At 35.9% G+C, this 16,623-nt stretch overlaps 2 protein-coding genes across 2 annotated transcripts; both read left to right on the top strand.

The window, feature by feature from the left end:
- Positions 1–4,970: 4,970 nt before the first annotated feature.
- LOC115426243 (mu-type opioid receptor-like) lies at positions 4,971–5,861 on the top strand. The gene has a single exon (XM_030144246.1). It carries the CDS (start codon positions 4,971–4,973, stop codon positions 5,859–5,861), a length of 891 nt encoding a protein of 296 aa, XP_030000106.1.
- Positions 5,862–10,804: 4,943 nt separating this feature from the next.
- On the top strand, positions 10,805–14,464 carry LOC115425233 (uncharacterized). Its single transcript, XM_030142617.1, has 2 exons — positions 10,805–11,688; positions 14,310–14,464. The coding sequence occupies exons 1-2, from the start codon at positions 10,805–10,807 to the stop codon at positions 14,356–14,358; spliced, it is 933 nt and encodes a 310-aa protein (XP_029998477.1). The 3' UTR covers positions 14,359–14,464.
- Positions 14,465–16,623: the final 2,159 nt, after the last annotated feature.

Raw genomic sequence — 16,623 nt, 5'->3', positions numbered from 1 at the left:
AATATAGATGACTATAGGGAAATACATTATTTACAGTGAAAACGCAAAAATACAGAAGGTAATGTATAATAAATAGTGATAAATCACTTAGGAAAGGTTAAATAGAGACAAAAATTCATTTGGGAACGGCCAGAAAAGTAGCTCTGGGTCTTTATGGGTTAAGAAAACTGATGTGACTGTGCTTCTGTTTCAGAGTTGGATCCACTCAAGTAAAAGGACACGGTCACAGAAGAGCGACAAGAAATCGGAAATCTGTCCACACGTTTCACTGTTAACCTCGACAAGAAAATACAAAATCAGATATTGTTTGGTAAGTGGATGGAAGAGAGAAACCATATTTGAAGTATAAATTCAAGTTTTCAAATGTCATAAACCTAATAAAACTTATTATATGAAGGTGCGTCATGTTTGTGAAAATCCGTCCTTTTAGAAACAGATGGTTTTTTTTGTTTTTTTTTTTGTTTTTTTTTTTAATTATTATTACAGATGCCACAGTTGGATGATCAGTGTCTTTGACTCTTCCTTCTCCATCAGTTTGGTTTCAAATTATGTATATGCATATGTAAATGGAAAAACTAAGGCGTAATATTGTTAAAATTACATTTATTTTTCTTAAGAATTTTCTGGTTGTTCATATTTGTTCATGTTATGTTCAAGTACAGTTACCAGATGTAAACATGTTCATTCCGCAATTTTACTTCACTTGTGTATAAACTAAATGGTCAAACTAAAAGGGTGGGTCCATCTGCCATGGACCATCACCCAGTGGAGAGGTGGTCCATTAAAGACCCTCTGAGCAGAGAGAGCCGGACGGTGCTTCTGGGCATGTGTTTCTATTAGGGAAGTTAAATGACAGGTCTTATTAGGATTAGAAAATCAGGGATGGTCATTTTTACGCACAGAATCCTTCCAGGTTCGTTGGATGTTTAAATTATATTATATTATATTATATTATATTATATTATATTATATTATATTATATTATATTATATATGCTCATAGAGGGTGAAAATCCAAAGCTTTTGCTGTCTTTCTCTGAGGACACGAGTCTTTAAGCCTTTCGATGCCTGGTTCACGTGTTGTTTGGACCAACTGGATGCCTGACATAAATAAGGATAATTTTTTTCCAGTTCTTCATTAAGCGCATTTTTATCTTTTTTTGGAATGCGTTGCAGGCCCCGTGTCAGCAACAGATGCATGTTTACTAACCCAAAAGTTGGCGGGACTAAAGAATAAGGTTTAATACAGTTTAAAACGATAAACAAGTGTTACTGTTCGTGTTCCTACATTTCTTGACATCTGTTTCCGGTCAGAAGGGTCGTAGTGGATGTATATTTTCAAAATAAACGCAGACCAGACTAATTACACTGTCACAGTCTGCAATGAAATCAAATTTGAGAGCGTCTAGAAATAAGTTACTTCTACTTTTTAGATCTGTGTTTAGGTAAAGGTTGGTGCAAAATTCAGTTAGACTATTGAAGTTACAGATAATCTGGAGCAGGGGTGTCAAACTCATTTTAGTTCAGGGGCCACATAAAGACAAATTTGATCTGAAGTGGGCCGGACCAGTGAAATAATAACATAATATCTAAATAATGTCAACTCCAAACTTTCCTCCATGTTTTAGAGCAAAAAAAGTAAAATTATACAATGAAAATGTTTACATTTACCAACTATCCTTTAAAACAATGTGAATAACATGAACAAACTGCAATTTCTCAAGAAAACTAAGAGCAATTTTAATAATATTATGTCTCAGTTTATCATTTATAATATGTAAATTATAACTTACAGATCACAGTGGATCATAATATTGGCAAACTTGCACTTCAGACATTTTAAAATGTTCATATTTGTTCAGGTTATTCACATTTTTGTGAAATTATTTTTTGTGTGAATACAGTAAAATTACATGAAAATGTTTATATTTACAAAGAGAAAAATTAGGGGTTGTGAGTATTAATAGGTTATTATTATGATAGTATTTTACTGATCTGACCCACTTGACAGACAAAAAGATGCTCGTGCTTTTGAGTTTAGAGCTTAGACAGGTTGGCTTCCTTTATTTAATGGTAAACCACAAATATTCAGGACCCTGGTCAGCTCCTTATTCAAGATTCAACAATGTTTATTGTCATTATGTGCACATAGCAATATTTTTCTAAGAAGTAGTTCCCAGCTAGATAGAAATAAAAAAGAGAAAATATAAAAACACTCAAGAATATGTACATCAATATAAAAACACTAAAGAATTACTGTATCAGACTATGCACACTAATTCTTTAGTGTTTTTATATTTCCTCATTTCAATTTCTATCTAGCCAAGAACTACCTCTAAGAAAAATTATGTTACATGCACATATTGGCCGTCAGACTTTTATTTTATCTCATGGTCTGTTTTTGGGCTAGAAACAAGTTTAATCCACATAACATTCACCTGCAATTTTTGCTGTTTGTTTAAAAATATGATGAGCAAGTAACATGAATAACACACTGTATGACATGATAAAAGGCATAACACATGACTCATACCCTTGTTTCTGCCTCTTAAACTCTAAATCTTGTACATTGTGATACAACCTAATAAAGATAACAATGAAAATATACAACTCATCTTTTACTGGGCCTGTCCCAAACTTCAAGGCTTCTGGGATGACATCTTTAATTTATACAGAATATAATTAGTATTTGCAGTATTTCATTGCTCCACCTACTCTCTTACTCTCCCGATAGCTACAAGAAGCTCATGTTTGGTATGGTTATAGCAAAAAGGATAGTTCAGGGGGAATGGAAATCAAGTTCTCCACCCTCCTTTAAGAAATGGCTGAATGATAATGGTGTCATGTCTATGAGATTCACAATGTCAGACAACCACACCAAATTTCTTAAAATCTGGGGTCCTGTTGTTGATTATATCAGTGCAGACAAAGACACAGTGTCAAATAGGCACATTAAACTCCTCTGTACTACACCTCTCCACTGTTTGTTTTCTTGCTCTGTCCTCTGGATATAGACGGCACTTTAGGACCTTCCTTCGGACACTCACTGTCCACTTGTGGTCTTCACCTCATGGACAGCTCCTGACACCTGATGAACACTTTCACTACCTGATGGACTAACTGACTGAAATCTTTTATGAACTGGCGGTCTTTGTAGTCATTTGGTTGTCTTGTTTTGGTCTATGTTTGAACCACATCTGTGTCATGTCTGTACTTGTATTTTATGTTATCCACAAAAATCCTAAAAAATAAAATACTTTTTAAAAAAGTAATATTATTAATAATAATATGTTTCTAAAATGATTAGTTCTATGATAGTAACACAGTCAATGTTTCTAAAATTATCAGTTCTATAATACTGCAAACAGAAAACTATTCCACACAGCAAATTTGTGGAGTAAAATAATCTGGAGTTAGGTAAAAAAAAAAAAAAAAAAGAGTGAAAGAGCTAAATTTCTGGAGTTCATTCTGTAAGTTTAACTCCAGCTTGTGTCTTTGATGGTGTCATTTTTTGGGGTACATTTATTAGGTGTTGAGGAGCATGATTGAACACCATAATGGGTGCTGATTTCTAGACAAAGCAACAGAGAAGACCAGTGTGCTCATGGATGTCATATGAGGCGTCGTATAAGTACCATTTTACTTCTGAAACAAGGCTATTTATTAAGCTGTAAGTAACTTTTCTGTCAGCTCTGTCAGTACCATAATATTACATGTTTCTGCTCGGACCAACTTCTAACCAGCTGCTAAAATTAGCTCTTGCTGCAAACTCAGAACATCGAACATGCTAATTTTAGCTCCACAGCTTCCTGCATTTTAGTCTTAGGTAATTCATACAATTCATACAAGAGTTGAGAGCAAAGCTATTGAACAAATAGTGCATGTCATGGTGCAGTCCTGCGTTGCCACAGACCCCTCCCTCAGACTCAGTATCAGCTTCACCTGCTGCACCTGTCACACCAGGAGCAGATCTGCATGAGGAGCCCATAGAAGCACCTCCTCTCTGGTCCGGTGCCAGATCATTGCTGCTGCTGTCACTGCTTCTGACCTCCACAGACGTTCATCTCATTTCACTTCAGAACCATAACCTGGACTCTCACCGTCCTGATCCTGTCTTCCCGAGGACTCTGATGTTTTCAAACCCAGATTTTGTCTCGTTCATGTATAGTTTTATGTTAATAAACCCATTTTCTCTCTTCAGCACCATGCGTATGAGTTCAGTCTTTCACTCAGTTGTGACAGTAACTGACTAAAACAGCAACAATGTTGAGCTGTTTCCTTTGTTTTACTTTTGTTCAGGCACCTCAAACAAATTCATGGATTGTCTCCTGGGCTATTTATATTGTTGAAAGAAAGCACTTCATGCAAGAGCACTTTTTAAGCATCTATATAGCAAAAAAAACAAAAACAAAAAACAAAAAAACAACTAGTCATTAGATGGTGTTTTTTGTTTTTGTAATCACCCCCCCCCCCCAAATAAATAAATAAATAAATAAATAAAAATCAAAATATTAACTCAATTAAGTCTTGAATATTAACCCCCATTAAGTGTTAACATATTAACTCCATGCCAGAGTTCACATTAAAATGAATTCCAGGCGAGAGTTGTGTTTTAGCCTAAATGAGATTAGTTTTTGTAACTCCCAGAAGAGTTAAATTTTAACTCCTGAAAAGAGTTAAAAGATCAACTCTCTGAAAAAAGTTACTTTAACCCTGCTCTAGAGTGTATTCCATGGTCTCACATGTACACTTAAATCGAGTTGGTTTTAACTCCCATGGAGTTTATTCCAAAGACCAGAATTTGCTGTGCACTGTATGGGAAATAACTGTAGGAAAATAAATCTGTGGGTTAGACAAACAGATATGGGACCAATAAAACACTGACAGCATCTTGGGAGAGGTTACATGACGTCTCCCATAGCTTATAAAAGTGCCAAACACTAAAGCTGAGGCAGCATTTGTGCGTAAACGATGCTCCGGTCCAACACCACAGACTCTATACCTGGAGGAGTTCCTCTCTCCGTGGACTTCAACAATCCTGAAGATTATTTGATCTTTATTTTCCAGCTGTTATTTGCTACAACCACTGTACTAGTGGCCGGGCCTGTAGTGGTTAGTATCTTATGCACCAGAACTCTGTACATCCAGAACAGGTTCATCTTCATGCTCAACACCAGTATCTGTGACACGCTGGTGGGCTTTTCAGTCTATTACCTGGGTCTGTTCGATGTTCAGGAAGGATTTCCGTCCAGAAATGGCACTTATAATCTTCTCCCTTCACTTCTTGGTGTAAACATGATGACCTTTCTGTTTGCGCAGTTCGACCGATATTTCGCCGTGTGCCACCCGTTCGCGTACGCGCGCCTCATTACGCGCCGTGTCGTCATCTCTGTCAATGTCTACTGTTGGCTCCATGTGTACACTCAGAGCATTGTCGTACAGTTTTTGCCGTTGTCAAAGGCCGTTCAGCTGTATGTGTTCAGTATAGTGAGCTTACAGGTGATAGTGGTCACCAAAGTGGTCATGACTATTAAACTGTTCGTCGTTGCTCGGTACCAGCTGGACAGAGACCCTCCGAGCGCAGAGAAGGACAACAACAAGGAGTCACTGAGGATCATCATTTTTGCTGTCATTAGCTTCTTGCTTTTGTGGGGTCCTTCTTTTGTCAATATTGTCCTCAGACTGTTAATAGGACGCGGCTTGGTGTTCAGAAACGAGGCCACCAACCTGTTCGCCAACATGGCCCGTTTTAACGCAGTGGTGACGTCAGTGGTGTACATGTGGGGGAGTCCGGCTCTGAGACGGGCCCTGGTCCGGACCGTGTGGGGCCGGGTGTGTCCGATATGTAAGAAGACCAGGTAGGCTAACTCATCATGTTAAGCGGTATTTTTGCGCAATAATCTAGATGTTTAACCCATAAAGACCCAAACATCCACTGGCAACAAAAGGATCCACTGATCTGAAATGTCTAATTACTGTTGATCCACTAATCCTATCAATACATGTAAATAATTGGTGTAAAATACAGTTTGTCATCTTCTCATGGTCATCAGATATGACCCATTTGGACATTCAGAGGCTCCGTAGTGAACGTGGAAACACCGTCATCTTCTACAACATTGATTCACCAGTAAAACCCATGGAGTTGGATCAGTGACAGCGGATGGACACACTGGGTTTATGTTCAGTTATTTGCCGAAAAAGTCACTTTTTCTTCAGTTTTATCTGCTTTGATATAACAACCTTTGAATTTACTGGGAGTTTTCATGATCATAATCTAAATTAAATATAGATGACTATAGGGAAATACATTATTTACAGTGAAAACGCAAAAATACAGAAGGTAATGTATAATAAATAGTGATAAATCACTTAGGAAAGGTTAAATAGAGACAAAAATTCATTTGGGAACGGCCAGAAAAGTAGCTCTGGGTCTTTATGGGTTAAGAAAACTGATGTGACTGTGCTTCTGTTTCAGAGTTGGATCCACTCAAGTAAAAGGACACGGTCACAGAAGAGCGACAAGAAATCGGAAATCTGTCCACACGTTTCACTGTTAACCTCGACAAGAAAATACAAAATCAGATATTGTTTGGTAAGTGGATGGAAGAGAGAAACCATTATTTGAAGTATAAATTCAAGTTTTCAAATGTCATAAACCTAATAAAACTTATTATATGAAGGTGCGTCATGTTTGTGAAAATCCGTCCTTTTAGAAACAGATGGGTTTTTCGTTTTTTTTGTTTTGTTTTTTGTTTTTTTATTACAGATGCCACAGCTGGATGACCAGTGTCTGACTCTTCCTTCTCCATCAGTGTGGTTTCAAATTAATGTCTGTCGAATAAAAGTTCAGTTTTTCTCTTTTTAATTTATTTGTATATGTATTTAGGCTAACTGTTGCAGACTGGAATGATGACAGGAATAACATTAATGTATTTTTACAAATTAAAGAGGTTGAACTCTGTAATATCTGGAAATCACTGCTCTCTTGCTTTCCCTGTGTTTTCTCTCTCAGTCAGACTGGGTCTACTGTGGCATACTGTGGGCATATTACGGCATTGCACTGTGGGTTTTGGACATTTTGTGTATCATGTTGTATGTTACGTGCGGGGGTTCAGGGGGGTTATTGTGTTTCTGAAAGTTTAGGTGAATGTGTGGGTGCGACAATAGTTATCTTGCCGTTTTTTGTTCATGTCTGTTTTCTGAAGTGACACCATGAATGTTAACTGTAGGCCGAGTGTTTCTGTTACCTCTTAGTGTGGAAGTAATCTGTGAGACACAGGAGTCAAAACCTGTCCACTGAAGGGATAATTCTGTTTCCGAGAAGAAATTATATAATGCAAAAATTATACTGCAGTAATTTATAATTTATTGTATTAAAATCACAATAAAATAATCACAACGAAGAGGGTCAGACAAATAAGATATTAACTTAATACCCTGTAATGAAAAAAGCACAATTTTCTCTTCGTTTTACTGTAGTAGTAGTTGTAGTAGTAGTTTATTCGGTCGTTAATTACTTTAAACAACAAACAAAAACAACATATCCATTGTTCCATTTACAATGCAATCAAAATGGTTTAGGCTGAAGTAAAGACTTATTTTGCCGAACACTATTTACAATTAGCACAATGTTTCCACAAGAAAACAAACAAACATTTTCATGTAATCATTGCTATAAAAACAGAAGAGAATACATATTTAATTTTAATTCAGGTAAATCATGTCCCTATCTCAGCTACCAATACTGATTCTAGTCTGTTAAACAAGTCATTTCTTTAGTCAAGTAATACGACGGCGTATTAGGGCCACATAAAAAAAGAACCGCTTGTCACTACGAGAATAAAGTCGTTATTTAACGACAATAAAGCCATTATTTAAGGAGAATAAAGTCGTACTTTTAAGAGATTAAAGTCGTAATATTTTGAAAATTCGACAGTTTCGACAGGTTTTACATCAAAGGCAACAAGCAAAGCAGCAGCTTTCCCTTCTGTTGGACTCATGAACTCAGTAGAATCCCCAGTTTGTTCAGAAACACAAACCCTCTGTGTTTAGTTCTCTGGTGTTTCCACTGACAGTCCTACAGCTGAACACTTCACCAGCTTCTCCTCCACAAAAGAGGAAATTTGCTACAAATCAGTTCAGTTCTTACAACAAACCCAAATGTGTACAAACTCACTTCAAAGTCCTAATTCTAAAGTGTTGATGGAGGACAGACTCAGTATTTGGCCTTTGTGTCTAAACCGCAAATGAAAGAAGAACTGAACTAAATGTTCACAGTTCTACATCCATGAGTAGGCACAACTGCTCATTATATAATGACTTTATTCTCGAAATATAATGACTTTATTCTCGTTAAATAACGACTTTATTCTCGTTAAATAATGAGTTTTTTTAAAACTACGATTTTATTCTCGTTAAATAACGACTTTATTCTCGTAGTGACAAGCGGTTTTTTCTTATGTGGCCCTAATACGCTGTCGTAATCCAGAGCTCTATATTTTTGAATAATAGTTCATTTGTTTGTTTGTTTTTAGAAGTTTTATTAATTTTTTTTTAGACTGTTTTAATCGATCTTTCTGGCAACTCCAAAGATTAACCCCTCTAACGGAAATACATCTACTTTTTTTATTTGTTCTTGCCTTTTCTTTCTTTTTTTTTCTTTCTTTTTTTTTAATGCCAGTTCCTCTGGGAAAAAAAAAAGTCATCAACTATAAGGTACCATGCAGCATTAAAAAATGTGTGTAGACCATGAGAATAGGTTATAGGCTAGGAGAACTTAACAGAAGGCCTAATTATAGTTCAAACATTAGGCTTAGCACATTATTTATTATATATCATACTGTAATTACTCTATATTATATTTAATAATAATTTGTGTTTTAATTTAATAGCCCAATTAGCTCAATGATAATAGCCTAATAATTTATTTAGCTTATTAGAACTTCTGATTATAGCCATAATCTCTGTTTTATCAAGTTTTCATTCACACCTCCATGTCTTGATGTCGTTGTTTGCCTAAGCCATTTTTTTTTTTTTTTTTTTCTCAATTAGGCCACCGGTTCAAACTTTAAACATCATTGCATTATCAACTCTACGAGAGTTTTCTTTCTATTTAAAGTACTTAAGGTACAAAAATGGACCATTTCGAAAGGATACAGAAATGTCTCTCAAAAAAGTACACCTGACAAGCATTTGTACCCTTTAAAGTACAAGCTGGTACCTCTGTTTTTGAGACGATAGATAGATAGATAGATAGATAGATAGATAGATAGATAGATAGATAGATAGATAGATAGATAGATAGATAGATAGATAGATAGATAGATAGATAGATAGATAGATTCTCAAAAACAGAAGTACGAGATCACAACATTTATGTACCTATAAGTAAATTTTTTAAGAATGTTCTCTCAAAAGTACAATATTGGTCTTTAGGAGGCCACAATTGCACCTTTAGACTATGATAAAGGGTCCAAAGTTCTGTAAAGTACAAATTTGTACTATAGGGTACCCTGCAGCATTAAAAACTGTGTGTACACCATGAGAATAGGCTAGGAGAACTTAACAGAAGGCCTAATTATAGTTCAAACATTAGGCTTAGCGCATTATTTATTATATATCATACTGTAATTACTCTATATTATATTTAATAATAATTTGTGTTTTAATTTAATAGCCCAATTAGCTCAATGATAATAGCCTAATAATTTATTTAGCTTATTAGAACCTCTGATTATTGCCATAGTCTCTGTTTTCTCAAGTTTTCATTCACACCTTCTTGTCTTGATGTCGTAGCTTGCCTATGCCATTTTTTTTTTTTTCTCAATTAGGCCACCGGTTCAAACTTTAAACAGCATGGTATTATCAACTATACGAGAGTTTTCTTTCTATGTAAAGTACTTAACCCTTTCATGCACTGTCCACTCCAGTGGACAGTTCTTCTCCAGCTTTTCTCTTGTATATTAATGGGTTCTGTTGTTTTAGTTCCATATCAGCCAACACAGTGGACGCTTATGCACCATCCCATACACTGTAATTCAGATCATTACTGTAACTTTACTGTTCTTGATAAACCTGATCTGCACTAACATGTTTAAGTGTAAATCAATGGTTATTTGTTAGACAAGAAGGTTTTTTTTTTTTTTTTTTTTTTTGGTTTTTTTTTTGCATATTATCTCAATGAAGTGAGTAATTACTAGCATTAGAATATGTTAAAATATGAGAAGACATCAGATTAGCAGCATTAAAAATGTTTTTATTTCCTTGTTTTCATATCACTTTCTGATATTGGGTTTTAAACACGTTTCTTGACTTCAAAAATTAAATGCATGGATATTTTTGTAACTCCACAGAAAAAAACAAACAAACAAAAAAAAAACTCGATCGCATTGTTTTTTTCGTGGCTAAACACTGAAGAAAAAAATCTTGACTAAGGTTTTCATAAATCATGCATGAAAGGGTTAAGGTACAAAAATGGACCATTTCGAAAGGGTACAGAAATGTCTCTCAAAAAAGTACACCCCCAGCGACAAGTATTTGTACCCTTTTAAGTACAAGCTGGTACCTCTGTTTTTGAGAGTGTAGATAGATAGATAGATAGATAGATAGATAGATAGATAGATAGATAGATAGATAGATAGATAGATAGATAGATAGATAGATAGATAGATAGATAGATAGATAGATAGATAGATAGATAGATAGATAGATGCCTTCATCTCTGGGGACCATGCTGCTGACTTCACTGTTCACCCATAAAAGGGGCCAAACTCCGCAGCTTCGGCAGCATTTGTGCGTAAATGATGCTCCAGTCCAACACCACGGACTCTCTGCCCAGAGGAGTTCCTCTCTCGGTGAACTTCAACAGTCCCGGGGATTATTTCATCTTCATTTTCCACATTGTATTCGCCACTGCCACAGTTCTGGTCGCCGGCTCTGTAGCTGTGAGCATCGCGGCCACCAAAGCGCTGCGCCTCCAGAACAGGTTCATCTTCATGCTCAACACCAGCATCTGTGACACACTGGTGGGCTTTTCAGTCTATTACCTCGGTCTGTTCGATGTTCAGGAGGGATATCCGTCCAGGAATGGAACATTTAACGTTCTGCCTTCACTCCTGGGGATCAACATACTGACTTTCCTCTTCGCCCAGTTTGACAGATACTTTGCGGTGTGCCATCCGTTCTTCTACAGCCGCTTCGTCACCAGACAGGTGGTGATAGGCATCAACATCTACTGCTGGCTTTACAACTGCTGTCATTTACTCGCTAGAAATTTGTTGCCAATCTCTAAAGCCATCCAACTCTTTACGTTCAGCATCGTGGTGTTTCAGCTGGTCGTGTTCACCAAAGTGGTCATGACCATCCAACTGTATGTGGTGGCCAGACTCCAGCTCAGCAGAGACCCTCCGAGCGCAGAGAGAGACACTAAAAAGGAGTCACTGAGGATCATCATCTTCGTCGTCATAAATTTCCTGTTGTTGTGGTGTCCCTCTTTTGTCAATATTATTCTGAGGTTTGCGGTAGGAAGAGGGCTGACGTTCAGAAACGAAGCCACCAATGCGTTTGCGATCATGGCTCGACTCAACGCGCTGTGTACTCCGTCCGTGTACATCTGGGGGAGTCCGGCCCTGAGAGAGGCCACGATCAGGACCGTGTGGGGCCGAGTGTGTCCGAGATGCACCCGGAGGTATTTTTATTTATTTCATTACAAGAATTCATTTATTATTTTAACCCATAAAAACCCATATATACACTGAAAAGTCAAATACCTGTTGATCCACTAATCCTATCAATACATGTAAATTATTGGTGTAAAATACAGTTTATCGTCTTTTCATGGTCATCAGATATGACCCATTTGGATGTTCAGAGGCTCTGTAGTGAAGGTGGAAACACCATCATCTTCTATAACACTGATTCACCAGTAAAAGCCATGACAGTGGATGCACACACTTGTTTGTATGTTCAGTTAACCCTTTCATGCACAGTGGTCACTCCAGTGGACAGTTCTTCTCCAGCTGTTCTCTTGTATATTCATGGATTTTGTTGTTTTACTTACATATCAGCCAACACAGTTGATACTTGTGCACCATCCCATAATACACTGCAATTCATACCGTGACTGTGACATTCCTGTTCTTGATAAACCTGATATGCAGCAACATATTTGAGTGTAAATCAATTGCTAATTGTTATTAGACTGAAATTAACAGTTTTTTTTTAAGTTGTTGTGTTTTGTTGTTTTTTGCACATTATTTGAGTGAGTAATAACTACTATTATAGTATGTTAAAATGTGAGAAAACATCAGATTAGCAACATTAAAAAAACATTTATTTCATCGTTTTCACACAGTATGACAGTAAATGCATGTTGTTGTTTTTTTGCTTCAAAAATTAAACACATGGTGTCCAGCTGAGTGGACATTTTTGTAACTCCATGAAAAATAGATTGATAAAAAACAAACATTTTAATCACATTATTTTTTTCATGCCTAAAGAGGAATAAAAACACTCAGGAAAAAAAATCTTGATTAAGGTTCTCATAATTCATGCATGAAAGGGTTAATGATCAGTTTTACCAGAAAAGTCACTTCTTCCTCCATTTCACCCGTTTTTGATAAGATAACCCTCAGTTTTAATTTGATCTTTTGTGGGCATCAATCATGATCAGTAAAATAACTATAGGAAAATGCCTGATTTTTCACTTAAGAATGCAAAATACTGAGCATTAGAATTAATGGTGATAAATCACTTGAGAAAAGTTCAAACTAGAAAAAAATAATCATTTGGGGACTGCCACAAAAGTAGCTTTGGGTCTTTATGGATTAAAGATAGAACATACAAAGAATATGAATATAATAAGAATAAACAGAAGATCAGACATTCAAGACACAATAAACCATGAACTGATAATAAAGAAGGCGTAAAGACAACGAGAATAAATAAATGAACCCTTTCATGCTCAGTGGACAGCTGTTCTCCAGCTGTTCTCTTGTATATTCATGGGTTTTGTTCTTTTAGTTCCATATCAGCCAACACAGTGGACGCTTATGCACCATCCCATAATACACTGACATTCAGACCATTACTGTAAGTTTGATGTTGTTGATAAACCTGATCTGCAGTAACATGTTTGAGTGGAAATCAATTGCTAATTATTAGACTGTAATTAACTGTTTTTTTAATCAAAAAAAAATTTTTTTTTTGCATATTATCTTCATGAAGTGAGTAATAACTAGTATTAGAGTATGTTAAAATGTGATAAAACATCAGAATAGCTGCAAGAATTTTTTTTTTTTTTCCATAGTTTTCACACAATATATCACTTTCTGATGATGGATTTTAAATACATGTTTCTTTGCTTCAAACTTAAACACGTGGTGTCCAAAAGAGTGGATATTTTTGTAACTCCATAAAAAATAGGTTTAGAAAAAAAATTTTTGATCACATTGTTTGTTTGTTTGTTTTTTCATGCCTAAAGAGGAATAAAAACAGTCAGGAAAAAAAAAATCTTGACTGAGGTTCTCATAATTCATGCATGAAAGGGTTAAACAAATTATATATATATATATATGTATATATATATATATATATATATATATATATATATATATATATATATATATATATATATATATATATGGAGGATAAAAATGAAGATTCAACAATAATTAAAATTACAGTTAAAAAAAAAAAAGGAAAAAAAATATTACAATGTGAAGTGGCAGATGAATTAACTCAAGAGCTGATAAGAATTTTTTTTGTTAAATTCCATACATTTTAGAGACTCAAAATACATTTTCAGTTCAATTAAAAATAATTGAAATGATGGGGATGCTTTGGACATTTTAGCTTTATGTATATGACATTTACCCAGAAGAATGAAGAGGTTGACTATGTAAAATTTATCATTATTATATGAGAAAAGTAGCCAAAAATAATAATTTTCTCATCAAACTGATACTAAAGTGTTGTTTTGATTAAAAAAAAAGAACATTTTCAAAATCTTTCCTAAAAGTGATACAAAAGTGGCATTTATAGAATAAGTGGTTGATACTTTCTCTATCACTTTTACTTTTACAAAAGGTGCAACTGTGATCAGTATCTGAAAATGTGTTTGTTGGATAGACGCTGTGTAACAGTTTAAGGTGAAATTCTCTGATTTTTTTAGCTGGTTAATATTTAAAGCGGATAAGCCACACACACCTGGAGGTAACCTGATCTGTGTGAATGAACAGGGATGAAACACACCACATCAGACCCACTCATTCTTAGTATTTGTAATGTGTGTGTGTTTTTTTTCTTCAGGGTTGGATCCTGCACTGGGAGGAGAGACAATAAAAAGTCGTGGCAGTAACAACAGGACTCTATCTCTCAGGGATTTCACAGTTTTGTCACCACCCTGGACCAACTCCAGCTACACCCACTGGTTTTTAATTTAATCTATAGCAAATTTTGGTCCAGATGTACGACGGCTACATGTGTCACTAAGAGAATAAAGTTGCAAAACATCAAGATAAAACCTGTAATTTCATAAGAACAAAGTCGAATAGAAAAGAGTCAGAATTTTACAAGAAACAAGCTGTAATATTATGAAATTAATTCAATTCTATTTTATTTTTAGAGCCCTATATCACAACAAGGTTGCCTCACATGGCTTTACAGAAGCTGAATATGAAAATAAACCGTGTACAATAATGTTGTCATATTTCGAGAATAAAACCATTATACCACGAGAATAACGTCATAATTTTTACAAATAGGTGGAAAAACTATCATGCATGATTTACAAAAATAAAGTCCATTCATCACATGTTGGAGAACTTGGAACACTTTGTGAGGTTCTCCTTGTTTTGCTGAATTCTACTCCCTGCTGAAAACTGCATCCACGGCCACGGGAGCATGCAGCAGCTGCCGGAAACAGCTCCCCTTCCAGTCAGCCATGAAGAGGACAATAACTGTGCACCAAATTAACCCTGTCACACTAGAATAACTCCAAATATGAGCTGCTGGTCATTTCACTCCCCCGGCTTCGCAAACTGATTCTGGGTTGGTTCTGCTGACGAACATTCCAAAATCATTTTCCAATTGTAGCTTTGAGAAAGTTCTAACGATGTTATCATGTTACATTGAGGGAACATTTTTTAACAGAACATTCTATAATCTGTTACCTAAACAATGTCCCCAAAACCTCCTCAGAATGTTACAGACAACATGTTCTACCTTTGTTCACATATCACATCACAGGAACGTTAGGGAAAAACTGGATGTCATTTGGGGCCTTAATTATTTCTCAAAATCATTTTCCAAATGTTGCTTTCAGAATGTTCTCTCTTTGATATCATGTAACATCGTGGGAACCTGTCATAAAAAATGTCCTGTAATCTGACGTCTAAATTACATCCTTAAAACAGTTTTTGAATGTTGTTAGGAGAGTGTTCTTCGTTTGTTACCAGTTAACATTGTAGGAACGTTTTATAGTAGAACATCCTATAATCTGTTTCCTAAAGAATATCCCCAAAACATCCACAGAATGTTGGACCGAAAACCTTATTCCTCTGTTAACAGTTAACATTATAGGAACATTATATTAAATGATGAACATTCTTAAACATTAAATGACAATGTTTTCTTCAAACCCTTAAATGAACTTATAGGGAATGTTCCCTCCTAGCTGGTTTATACATGTTTCTAGCTGGTTTACTTCTGGTTAGCTGGTTTATATATGTTTCTAGCTGGTTTACTACTGGTTAGCTGGTTTATATATGTTTCTAGCTGGTTTACTTCTGGTTAGCTGGTTTGTATATGTTTCTAGCTGGTTTACTACTGGTTAGCTGGTTTATATATGTTTCTAGCTGGTTTACTGCTGGTTTGCTGGTTTATGTTTCTAGCTGGTTTACTGCTGGTTAGCTGGTTTATATATGTTTCTAGCTGGTTTATACATGTTTCTAGCCGGTGTATATATGTTTCTAGCTGGTTTCCTGAAATTCATAAACACCTAGAATGACATAAAGACAGAAAAGCACAGTGACAGACTGAATAAAAACTCCAAACTCTAGTAGAACTGTGGTGTCAAACTAAAGGAACAGCCCAGGAAGGGTGTTGAACTCATCCATATGAAGCATTTCCAAGTGTTTGCAGCTGCTGTCAGAGCAGAGCTCATGTGTGAGCGTGAACCAAAGTGTTGAACAGCTCCTCTGCTGTCCTTAGAGTCAGGACTGAACAGGTCTGAGTCCAAGTCCAAGAAGAACCAGAACTGCTGAAACACAAACAAACTGAACATTCAGACCGGACCAGGACTCCAGGATCAGAACTGGGACTGGGACACAAATAACACACACAACTATTCTGCAACACAAACAACACACACACACACACACACACACACACACACACAACTATTCTGCAAAACAAACAACACACACACACACACACACACACACACAGCTATTCTGTAACACAAACAACACACACAACTATTCTGCAACACAAACAACACACACACACACACACACACACACACACACACACACACACACACACACACACACAACTATTCTGCAAAACAAACAACACACACACACACACACACACACACACACACACACACACACACACACAG

Source organism: Sphaeramia orbicularis, chromosome 9, assembly GCF_902148855.1.
Source record: "Sphaeramia orbicularis chromosome 9, fSphaOr1.1, whole genome shotgun sequence".
In the NCBI taxonomy this organism is placed as follows: domain Eukaryota; kingdom Metazoa; phylum Chordata; class Actinopteri; order Kurtiformes; family Apogonidae; genus Sphaeramia; species Sphaeramia orbicularis.
Note: the sequence above shows the minus strand (reverse complement) of the source record. Positions and strands in the feature narration are given on the sequence as shown.